General features: G+C 37.7%; 1 protein-coding gene across 1 annotated transcript in view; it reads left to right on the top strand.

Annotated features, from left to right (window-relative positions):
• Positions 1 to 12390, top strand: part of wdr18 (WD repeat domain 18) — a 70430-nt gene that overhangs the window by 5749 nt on the left and 52291 nt on the right. Inside the window, exon 4 of the mRNA XM_033965134.2 lies at positions 3572 to 3713. Coding sequence (XP_033821025.1) covers positions 3572 to 3713 — 142 coding nt within the window. The remainder of the gene's footprint in view (positions 1 to 3571; positions 3714 to 12390) is intronic.

Below are 12390 nucleotides of genomic sequence, written 5' to 3'. Positions count from 1 at the left end.
TTAATAAAAGAAACTAGTCCGCTGACCTGTGTGTTTGAAAACTGCGGTGTCCAATGGGAGCTGATGTCGCCCTAAATGTCACCACAACAAAGAGCCTTGGAGCTGTCGCTGCCCCCTATGGTTAGCTGCACATCACAATAGCGAGTTGCCAATTTTTTGTTTGATTTAGACCAAAATAACTGTGATGCAGCCGAATCTTACGAGTATCACCGATTAAGAAAATAAAATTGAAGAACGAAGTAAGTACGTCACAGTGGGCGTGTACCGGTGTAAGGTGAAAACAGGGATTGATCGGCAAAATGACGTCTTCAAAATAACTGATTAAAGATTACTCAAACATGAATCATTCCAAATACAACTTCAGAGGCTCAATGAGAAGAATCGACTATAACGGGGTCAAAAGCTCTGAAAGTTCATTTTGCAGAATAGATTGGATTTAAGTATCATGTGTCTGACCCAAACTGTACACAGAAACTCACAAGCTCCCTCAAGTTCACTCAAAAACAAACATGTGAAGTTAGGTTATTAAACAGCGTCTTCATAAACAAGGGATCCTATTCAATATAAATGCTTTACAATATTAATACAATTAATTTATCAACTATTAAAAATGTTGCAGACTATTCATGGGTTTCAGAATGATGAAAAATTATGACCGTTGCCATAGTATAGAACAATTTAAAAAACAAAATATCATATCTTTATTAAATGGGAAAAATGTTGCATATAACAGGAAGCTGATTCACAGGTTTCGAGTTTAGTTGGAGAAAACCAGAATGGGATTGTATAAAACGTCTGACCTGCTGCATTACCCATTTTTTAGATGTGTTTTTATCCAATTTGTGGAATATGACTCTCCAAAATCTCACGGGACAACTGAGCGCTCTCTCAATTAGTGATATTCGCCTCGTAGCTGAAGGTTTGTGCGTCTGTTTTTTGTAGTTCGTAACAACTTGAAAGAGCCAGTTCATTATTATTCAACCCGTTCTTTATGTCTTCATTTGTTTGCTTCCACATTGAGTCACAGCGATGCATCAGAATCAGTCTTGTGTCATTAAAGCATAAAAAACATGGCGGCTGGCAGGCAGTCGGAGGAGATCCAGAATCGGAAAAGCCCCCCAGGCTGAATCCGGCTCTTTCTCTTTCTCTGAGCTGCACCTGGCACCCAAACGCACTGTGGAGGAAGCTGATTGGCTCCGATGTGCTTCCTCTCCCTGACAAAACACAGACAGAAACCAGGTCATTCACGCCCGCATCCAAACCCTGTTGCATAAAGTTACTCCATGACCTTTGACCTCAGGAAGAACAAAGTTGCGACGCAGATTTAGCTGAAGGCGGATGCTTTAGTTTTCAAAAGGTATGTAAAAAATCACGCTCAGGGCCTGGAAATGAGCACGATCCCAGCCTTTGCACAGATATAAAAGCGCTCTCAGATTCTCAAGAGTCGTGTGGGCTGTGATGTGATGACGTCAGGAGAAGACGCTGAGGATTGTGGGAAACCTGAGCAGAATTTTAAACACGTTTGTCAGATGGACGCCTGTCTGAAAGCTGGAGTCAGTAATAAAACATGTCTCTGCTGCATCATGCCGTTTGAACCCTCATCTGCTTCCATGTTTTTCATCGGACTATTTGGGCTTTTCCACAACGTTCCACAAATGTTGACTCAAAAATATGATAAATTTAATCCTAACTTTTATTCATACTTGAGTCAAATGAGATGTAAAGGAACCAGTTCAATCTAGCATGATCAAACCCGTAGTTGCTGTCAAGAGTTTATTTTAATAAATCATGTTTTTTAGCTTCAAGTCGTCTGCTCTTTGCGCTTGGCAGTGTTTCCTCATCTTCTCCCTCACAGAGTCCAGTAGGAAAAAAATGAAAAAGAAAAAAAAATCTGTTCTACCAAGCACTCTTTTTAATTAGTCTTTAGTGCCACAATGGCCCTAAGCAAGTTTTGTCGCACTCAACAAGTTATAGACAAATGGTAAATGAGGAAACAGGACTGTGAGATTAATCACAATCAAATCAAAATTGTAATTGGCAAATCGCAAAAGCTAAAGTTTTTGAACTAACATAATTTTTTACAACATGCCAAATAGAATGTCTTATTCTGCATAAAAAAACTGCCAGTGCTGTAGTTTGGCATGGGGCCATATTGAAGTTTGGTGTCACGATTATCATGGCCAAATTAATTGTGTTTCGTTCTTTATCTTTATTTATACAGGGGAACCCAAGAGCTCTAAACAAACAAAACAAACAAATATACAAGTCCATATAAAACATTAAAAATACCATATGCAGTCATGTGATCTGGTATTAAATGTTCCAGTATCAATGGTTAACAAGCAGGTGAGGTATTCTGGGAGTTTTTGAAATAGTCCCTCATGGACACATTTCACACAGTGCTGTTCTCTTCTAACAGACAGTGATGGACAACCCACCTTTTCACAGTGATTAACGATTATATCATGATAGTTACTAAAGTTGCTGACAGTTGGTGTTCTGGCTATGAGTAATTTAATATTATGAATAGGTTCCATGTTTAAACAACTGTTATAATAATGTACTTTGACATAGGTGAAAACAACAATGACCTAGAAGAGATCCTCAGGGAGAAGTAGTTTTGTTCTGCACATTTTGGGAATAAAATGGAGATTCTCAGTTATATAAAGCGATTACTGTCGACCGTTTTCACGATAAACAATTTTATTATATGTCCCAGCCCATCAAACTGTAGTTTAGCTCTGTACAAACATCTTCTGAAATTCATGTGTTTCTTGTGTTAGTTGTATTAGGCAGTTCATATTTTAGTATTTTTGGCAATTCTGGATTCATTCAAAATATGGACTTTGTAAATCTCAAATCTAATCACAGTTTGATATTTTTCCCAAATCGTTCCCATCAGTCCTTGGAGGAAACACTTGAGACATGTGTTATTGTACATAAGGATTATTATCTGTGATATTGGAGAGTTTCTTCAGATATCAGTATTGGTCCCATATTGAAAATTTAGCCGATATTTAGCACCGATACTTCTGTATCTGTGTGTGCCCTTGTGTCCGTCCCAGTCTGTCCTCAGTGCAATGAGAATATGGCTGTATGTTTCATCATATAACAAATTATTTTATATCTCAGATAAATATTTTGTTATTATATTTTTCCAAAGGTTGGATACACTGGCCCAAAGGTTACCAGTGCAATTCCAACTCCCACAGATGAACGCTGTTGTTGTGTCATTAGGCAAGACACTTTGCCCCAGTGTCTGTGTACATTGGTGTATGAATGTGTGTGTGAATGGACGAGTGGTTAATTAATGTAAAATGCTTTGAGTGCCTTGAAGGTGAAAAAGTGCTATATACAAATGTGACCATTTACCAATTTGTGAACTTTATCATAACTTTGTGGTCTTTGCTACAAAATTAATATTGATATCGGCAAATATCGTTATAGACAGCAAGACAAATATCGGTATCGGTATTGCTAAAAAATGTATAATACAATTTTACAATTTAAAAAATCCATATCACACCATCGCTAATTGTGTATTTCTAAACGTTTTTTATTTATTTTTCAGTGTGATTCAGCTGGATTCGAACCATGTGCCCGAGCCTCGACATGTGCTCTCCCGTCACTCTCTGCCAATCACAGACCTGCACTGCGGCCTCATGGGACCTCAGGCACGAGTGGCGACCGCCTCCTTAGACCAGACTGTGAAGGTAAGAGGTGGGAGATGTGCACCATAATGACTATATCGAGGTATTTTTGGGGATTATTCAGATTAGCGTATTCAGGCATATTATGGTAAACAGAAATGTGCTAAAATGTGCCAGTAAATGTTGGCTTTTACTATAGAAAATGTCGTGGCTGCTGTTCAAGTGTCACACAAAATGTGATTTAACTTATTCCTCACTTTCCTAATGTGCTCGTAATATCCATAGATCATATAAAAAAAATGGACTAAGGGAGTGTGGCATCACAAAGAACATTCAACTTCTGTCAATTGAAGCTCATCGAGGCTAGCTGTTATAGGGGCCAATTTGGAGCCAAGTGCCTTAATGGGAATTCTGACCACAAGTATCATAGCAACCAAATAGCCAATACGGTGCGAGGCTGTTGAAGGTAACACCCCTTCTCACTCGCACCGCTGGTTTAGCGGGAAGTGGTCAAACCTGTTGCTCACTCTAGTGGGAGCGACCTCGGGGAAAGAAAGCACCTGATTTGTCTGTTATTAATGTTCATATCTTTATTCCGATCATAAAAGATCACAAAATGATAATACCAGGATCATGTAGAGCGGGTCATTATGAGCATTTTAAGACCAAAATGACGAACCTGACAGCAGCAGTTACGGAGAGAGGGGCCACAGTTTTTCAGTAGAAAGTGAATTGGAGCCAGAGTCAGTGGAGCCAGAAGTGATCACTTTCTACTTGGAACGAGGCTGCTAGCAGGTTAGCTATGTCCATTTACAGTCTAGGGAAGCATTATTCAGTGATGAGTTTCTAAACACTGTTCACAACTTTCAGAGGTAAAGCTAAAAACAGCTAGCATGCCGACAGCGCACTTCCTGATGTTTGGACAATATAACACTTTATAATTGGAGACAGATAACACACAGCAGTATCACTTCTCCTTTCAGAGCTGCTTAGACAAGATATCTGCACTGGGACAAAACAAGTTTTTCTCATTTACATGGAAAAAAATTGTGTTCAGCCACTTGAAAACTTAATGTTTGGAGCGTTATGATTCAGTTATAAGGATCATTAGACACTGGTACACACAGCATAATCTTGTAATTTCATATTAATATCTCTTACTCAATTCTCTTGAAATGTACAAGCTGCGATGGCTCAAGAGACATTATTTGTGGTTGTTAACATTGAAGATCATGTTTCTTCAGGGCTACTGGGACATACCAGCTCTACATTTTGTGGTTTTGAATTTTAGCACAGGATGTATTCTGAATCTGCTAATAATTCAGTCCTTGCATTAAGTTTGTATTGTGTTTTGTTTTTTACCAAACTTCTTGCTCATTAAAAACAAGTTGACATTTTGTGGTTTTGAAATTTTTAGCACAAAAGTTTCATTCCAAGTCCAGCCCTGTTTATTATTGTACTTTTTGTTATTAAAACCCAACTGCATAATCTGTCAACAATTACCATTACATGGGCTGAAATAAAGGAATTACTTATTAATTTCAGGTTCTTTTATTGCACAAAAAACCTTGAAAAATATGTCTCTCCACAGACCCGACTTGTAACGTTATTGGTGAAGGGTCTGCCATCTGCTTGTCTCCATGGAGCTGTCCTTAATTTACTTCAAACATTCCAAAGAGTGGCACAAAATTAATCTCCATGGAGAATATTCCAAAGTTTAGTTTTAAATTTCTGTCTCTGTGGAAACATTACACTGTTCTGCTTTAAATGATTTGATAAACCACACACTGGCAAATGACCCATATTTGCAGATGTCAATATTAACTTTGTGGTCCTTGCTATCGAATTTCCAAACATATGTTAAGTTATGGTAAAGTTTTGGTAAATGGTCACATCTTTATACAGCGCTTTTCCACCTTCAAGTCACTCAGAGCGTTTTACGTCAAGGAACCACTCACTCATTCACACACACATTCATACACTAGTGTACACAGACACTGGGGCGAGATGTGTTTTCTAAGCGTTTCTAAGTGCCTGCTCCCTACTAAACCAGCAGTGTGACCGTTACCTTTCCCAGTTTCACTCCAGATTGGCTTTTTGGTTGCTATGATACTCGCCTTCGGAATTTCAATATGGATCCTGGTTCCAAATTTGCCCCGTAACCGCTAACATCGGTAAGCTTAATTTGACTGGAGCCGAACGGTATGGGGAGAGAATGAAAGTGGCATTTATTTCCTTTTAAACAAAAATACAATAAGACAGAACTCATCTTAATTTGTTATGTAGCTTTTATTTAACTCTCAAGTAAGTACAAAACTTTATATAAATTAAAATAAAATGAGACTTTCTGGGCTGACTAGGAAAGGCAAGTTTATTTGTACAGCACATTTGGTACACAAGGTAATTCAAAGTGCTTTGCAAAATGAGAAAGGAATTAAAATCACAACAGAAACAAATCTAAACATATATACTCACCTTAAAATGAACATTAAAAGAGAAGAGGCGGGATAAAAAACCTTTCAGTCATATGCACAGCTAAACAGAACCGTTTGGAACCTGGATTTAAACATTGTCAAAGTAGAGGCCTGTCTTACATCTTCAGGAAGACTATTCCAGGTTTTAGCTGTATTTAAAAAAATCAATACATGTCCAACTATCTGCTGAACCAATATCTGAAAGCCGATATCTGATCCAGCAAATGTTTCAGTATCGGCGCCAATATCCGATACCAGAACCGGATCAGTGCATTCCTATAAATATCCGTGTTTGATTGTGGATCCGTTTAAGCCGAGCTGCTCATGAATCAGCTGCTTGTTTACCTGTGTGAAGGACATCCAAATGAAATGAATCTGACAGGGAGGATTACCCTGGCGCCAACATTTCACATCTATCATGGGGCAGAACAAGGCAATGGGGAGTTAGCAAAGCACCGTATCTAGCATTATCAGCTATTAACACTGCTGTTGAGTCGCCTGTGATAAATTGTGAGTGCGGCTTTTATTTTAACGCAGAGTCACACTTTCAGACGATGTATGTTTGTATTCCCTTTACTCCGTCTGGATCTGAGCTGCCAATCTCACAACATTATGAGCTGTGGTGCTACAATTATAATCAAATCTTTGACACAATTACAATGTAGTGTCGAAATTTAAGTAGATACAAAGACGGCAGCTAAAGATGTGCGCCTGATTTTTAATGACTTATAAAAAAATAAAAACTTAACTATTTCTAAATAGTTTGCGGTGGACCAAGGCTTCCTCACTTGCAATCTGAGCATCATAATTATTCACAGCAATGAGTTTATAAGCTCTACACAAATGTCAGAGTTTTGCTTACAACAACTAACATATCAACAGTGCAGTTCATCTTTCTTGGACAGTAAAAAGCTTTTATAATTGGATGCAGACAGCAGTGAGTTTACGTATTTTGGCCTCAAGAGCAGCTTATACAGTATTGATACTTTGCAGCTGATAGCATCACACTCTCAGGGAATATTGATGTCAGCTGTAGGCACTGCTCTGTCTGAAGCTCTGTTATGCACGATAGACTTTAATCTGAGCTTTAATTTAATGCAATCTGACCAGAAATAACTGATTTAGGCGGACCTACAGCAGTTGAGCTGACTTTGTACTGTTAATCAAGTCTCTTACACATACAATTACAGTCACAAGGTAGCTAGCATTAGCCAACAGTTTTTCAGTTATGTACGTTCACCTTTTTGTTGAAAATCAAACTCCTAAACAGGGCCATAAATGCTCATATTGATTACAGCCTCCTGAAAATGTGTTGTTTAAATCAATATTATATTTTTTGAGTTATCAGATCTTAAAACATTTTTGGCAGTGTTTGCTAATGTGTGCGTTGTGTCACCATGGTAACTGATCGACATTCCACCATAAAGGTACATGTAGACCCCCAGCGAGATGTCACTGCAAAGTATCAATACATGAACTGGGGCATGAATAAATGCAAAAATCTGTTCCAGGCCCTTGTGTCCACTGCAGACAAAAACTCCTGTGATGGAAAAACGTACATCCCTCGTTGGAAATGTGTGATTTGTTCATCTTAATTTATGCAGAGAATATTTCACAAAATGTAGTCATGTGGGAGATAATTTAAATCACAATTTGCATTCACCCCCCAGGACATGTAGATTCCTACAGCATTACAGGCTTGTACTGTATGTAGCCTGTAAGCTAATATGTAGGAGAGTGTTGGATGAGTAAATGACATGTGGATAACGATGGTTTTCAGAGCTATGTCACATCACATTGGGGACAATAGAAAAAGGCTGGTTCCAAGAGTACAAGGAAAAACATACTTTTACTAAAGTTTAATTAATATGTATCAGGGTTATACTTTAGAAACCAGTTTGAGTTCAACCACACTGTTGCATGAATAAGTAAAACCTTAGTTAGACGGGTAGAGAACACTGTTGGGAGTAGAGATCCTCCGATATGTTTTTTTTTTTTTTCTTGGCCGATACCAATTCAGATTGTTTAGAATTCAGAGAAACCGATGGCTGATAAGTTCTGCTGATATTTTTGGGTCGATTTTGGTGTTTTTCTCCAAATGATCTCATTTGAATTCAAACTCATCCCTAACCTTTAATACTGTCTCAGAGAGCAGTGTAGTCACATTTTTGCAGTACCTCTTTGGACTTAAGTATTCAAATATGCATATATTCTTTATACATATTTATGCTGCTGGTTGGGCCAAACAAAATATCAGCCTCTGCTGGAGATTTAAGGCAAAGCCAACTTTACAAAACTTTTAACCATGTTATAGCTGTTTCCCTTGCCGATTAACCCCCATTTTCATCGCCATTGGTACACGCCCACTGTGATGTGCTTATATCATTCTCCAATTTTATTTTCTTAATCAGTGAATTTAATTTGGTACAAATGGAAAAAAAATCTGCTACTCGCTAGTGTGATGTGCAGCTATCCATAGGGGGCGCCGACAGCTACACGGCTCTTTGTTTTGATGTTTACGGCGATGTCGGATTCCTTTGGGCACCGCAGGTTTCTAATGCAGAAGTTAGCGAATTTGTTTCTTTTATGTCATATTAAATCATTATTGTGATCTAAAACGTGGAAATTACATAGCATAATGATCCACAGGTGTCAGATTATAGCTATAGAGCGACACGAGCACAATATGTGTTCTTTAAGGCCGATGGCCAATACACTAAAAAGTGCAAATATCAGCCTGATATATTGGGCTATGTCAAGCTGGAGGTGAATAAATTAAAATAAGCACGTTTCAGTTCAGATTTTGTGGTTTGCATCATTCCTTTGTTACTTTGATGATTGGTTATAAGAGAAAAACGGAGCACGTATGCTATGAAACTGTGGCACTAGCTGGAATCACAGTGGTGTAATAAAGTAATGCTTCTTGAGCACAGCCTCAGAATACAAATCTGGTGAATCAGACACACGAAGAAATAAAAGGTTTTTCAAATAAACACGAAATGACCTCAAAAACTGTCTTTATCTCCACTGATGTGTACGTGGAACAAATAAACCCGCTGCCTGCTGATGTGATCTCTGTACAACCCTGATAATCGGCCGCACTTATCCCACCATCTCCTGCTAATATTGGTGTGCACGTTGTGTTGTTTCTACTGAAGACTTCGCTCACTTTGAACAGACTCTACTCCCTCGTCACTCCTCAGCGCTGTAATATTTATGAGTTTATAACATGACAGACAGCGAGACCTTCAGTGGCTATCTGTCAGCACATCACAACAACTGCACACAGAACGCAACACGGAGAAACACCAAACAAGGGCAGACAATGACACCAGTAATCTACAACAACAATAACATGGAAAGTGTATGTAAGAGTCAGATGAGACGCTGCCAAACCTTTGTACTAGGAAGACTGCTATATGATGCTGTACAACACTATATAGAAACTTTGTGGATTTTTTTTTTTTTTATTTTTTTATTAGTCGAATAATCATTTTATTTAGATTATGAAGATGGGACAGCAACAGAAAGTATTTGGTATTTTAAACTCATGATTCACAATTTTAAAGATCCCATATTACACAAAATTTACTCTTGTGAGCTGTAAGCCATGTTATAATGTTGTTACCTCCTCAAAAATATACTTGGAGTTGTGTTTTGTTTCATTCACACATGTTTAAGTAACTATTTAATATAAGTCTCTGTCTACATCTCCAAAGCTCAAAATGCTCTGTTCCACCTTGTGATGTCATGTAGTGGTTTTCAAGTTAACATCTGCCTTTTACCTTTAGTTCAGTAGAGATTCCAGGGCTGAAGTCATCAAAATGATTCTGCTGAAGGTGTGTAGAATTTAAAAACACAGTGGAGCACTTCCTGTATTACCACATGACATCACAAGGTGGAACAGAGTGTTTTCTGTTTGAAAGAAGAACTTAACATGTCTGAATGAAACAAAACACAATTCCAGGTGTGTTTGTGATGAGGAAACAACATTATCACATAGACCAGAATAGACCTTGAATCTGTCTTTATATAAATACAGTTTCCTGGTACTTTTTTCTGCATAAATCGATGTGTTTTGCGTGAACTCCCCCTGCAGGTGTAGTCTTGTGAGTGCAGTTTGGGTCAGATGCGTAATAGTTTTCAGGGCTTTTTCCACGCCCCCTTTTTAGACAACTACTGCCCTACAGGTCTTACAAGCCCACATTTATTCATATCTTTATACAACTGTTTATTTTGGAAAGTGTTGAACAAAAAGCGGTGAATTCAAATATATTTAACGCTGTTTAATTCTGACAGTAAATATTGTCCTATGATTCATACTTTCTCAAAAATCAAGTATTCGGGTTGGGGCTCGTAATGCTGGTCACTTGTAGGGCCGAACAATACAGAGTGTCCAAAAAGTTTGTTTAAAATTTACAAAATCTATTACAAAGGAAGTTGATTAGATATGTTAATCAGACTCTATTGTACTCAGTGGTTTCCAAAGTGTCTGACCTTATTTAATCCACCTCTATATGGGCTCCATTAGTGTCATGAAGCACATCGAAACTGGACTGGGTTTCTTGCAACGTTCATTGTAGCAGAGCCTCATCAATGGTTCAATCTCACCTGTGTCTTTTGCTTTAATTCAGTAATGTCCCGTGTCTTTGTTCCATACACAATATCTTTAACACACCTCCACAGAACCCATGATACACAATGTGTTTTCTGTTGAGGAGGAGACATTTCTTAGGGTTTCATTAAAAAGGACACGTCTTTAATCAATAGGATGCCTGACATACAGAAATGCAATGTGATTAAAAACTTGTATAACCACTTATTACAACAGAACAAGTCTAATTAATATATCTTATCAATTGCCTATTTACAATTAAAACATTTAATTACAAAGACTTCATGGACACCTTGTATATCACAACTGAAACTAAATTATAATCATCAAATTGCAAAAGGCTGACATTATTTAGACAATAGCAAGCCCTCTTCAAAGAACCAAATATCTTGTCTTTTTTTTATTTTTATAGAAGAATCTTCTACGTGTAGTTTAGACTTTTTTGCAAACGTACAACAAGTGAAATGAATGGGATTTTTGTGTTTGTGGCATAGCCGTTCATATTTCAGTCTTCTATCTAATGTTACGGCTCCTGGAGTTGTTTACAATGTGCACTCTGAACATATATCACAGATCTTATTGCAATACTTGTACAGTTTGATGTTTTTCCCCAAAATTGCACTGCCCAACAAATACCATTGTACAAATGGAGTCGATGTGCACAGGGTCGAAGGCACCGAGCCCAATTTCTGTCGAACCTATTTATTTTTGTCTTCCTGGTTCTTGTCAATAATTTTTAGCTGTGTTTTTTTTATAGTTTTGCAGACACAAAACTTTGAATTCACCTTTACAACTTTAACTTCTGCTAGAAACACTGACTACTAGACTTTAACTGGCCTTTTAAAACTGTGTGTGCAGGATCGATATAAGATGAGAGAACTATTATCTGTCGCACAATGGGGAACTTTCAGTGTTGCAACGCACAGTTTAAGAACAGCAAAAGAATGAAAATAGGCACTCAGAAATCCAGATTAATAATTATTAGAAAATAGACTTAAACTGCAACACTGCAACTTTAATAAAGTAAAATAAAAAAATAAATAGCTACAGGACTGCTATGTACAATAAGTGTCTCTGATTGTTATTTTGTACAATGCAGGATAAACAGCAGGTGAAGAGAGCAGGGACACACCGATCCAGCTTTTTCAGTTCCGAAATCGATTCTTTGGCTTTAAGTATCTGCCCACACCCGATATCAACCGATACCAGCGTAAGGACGGAACATGGCACTTATTGCCTTAAAACACAGTTCACTCATTACACAAGAGACCCAGTTGTGTTATGTAACTGTTATTTATCCTTCAAATAACCAGAAAAGCTTTGTAGGAATAAAAGTGGAAAAATATGAGACATTCTAGACATTCAAAATCAGCCTCTTAATAGTCTTACATCCGATTAAAGGCCCAATCACAATATCAGAATAAAATACTTAAGGTTTTGTTTTATACAGGAGATGATTTACATGGTCTTACAGTACTGCACACGGTTACTACAGGGGGATGGCACATGGACAGGGCTGGCACCTGCTTGCTATATTTTGAAATGTCAATTTAGTCAATTCAGTTTCAACATTTCTGTTCAAGTTTATTATAAAGTGTCACACATCACCCTGAAGAAAGAGTAATCATGTAAATTCAAAGTAGGTTTCAAG

This window comes from Periophthalmus magnuspinnatus, chromosome 4 (genome assembly GCF_009829125.3).
Source record: "Periophthalmus magnuspinnatus isolate fPerMag1 chromosome 4, fPerMag1.2.pri, whole genome shotgun sequence".
NCBI lineage: Eukaryota > Metazoa > Chordata > Actinopteri > Gobiiformes > Gobiidae > Periophthalmus > Periophthalmus magnuspinnatus.
The sequence above is the reverse complement of the archived record's forward strand: the minus strand, read 5'-3'. Positions and strand labels throughout refer to the sequence as shown.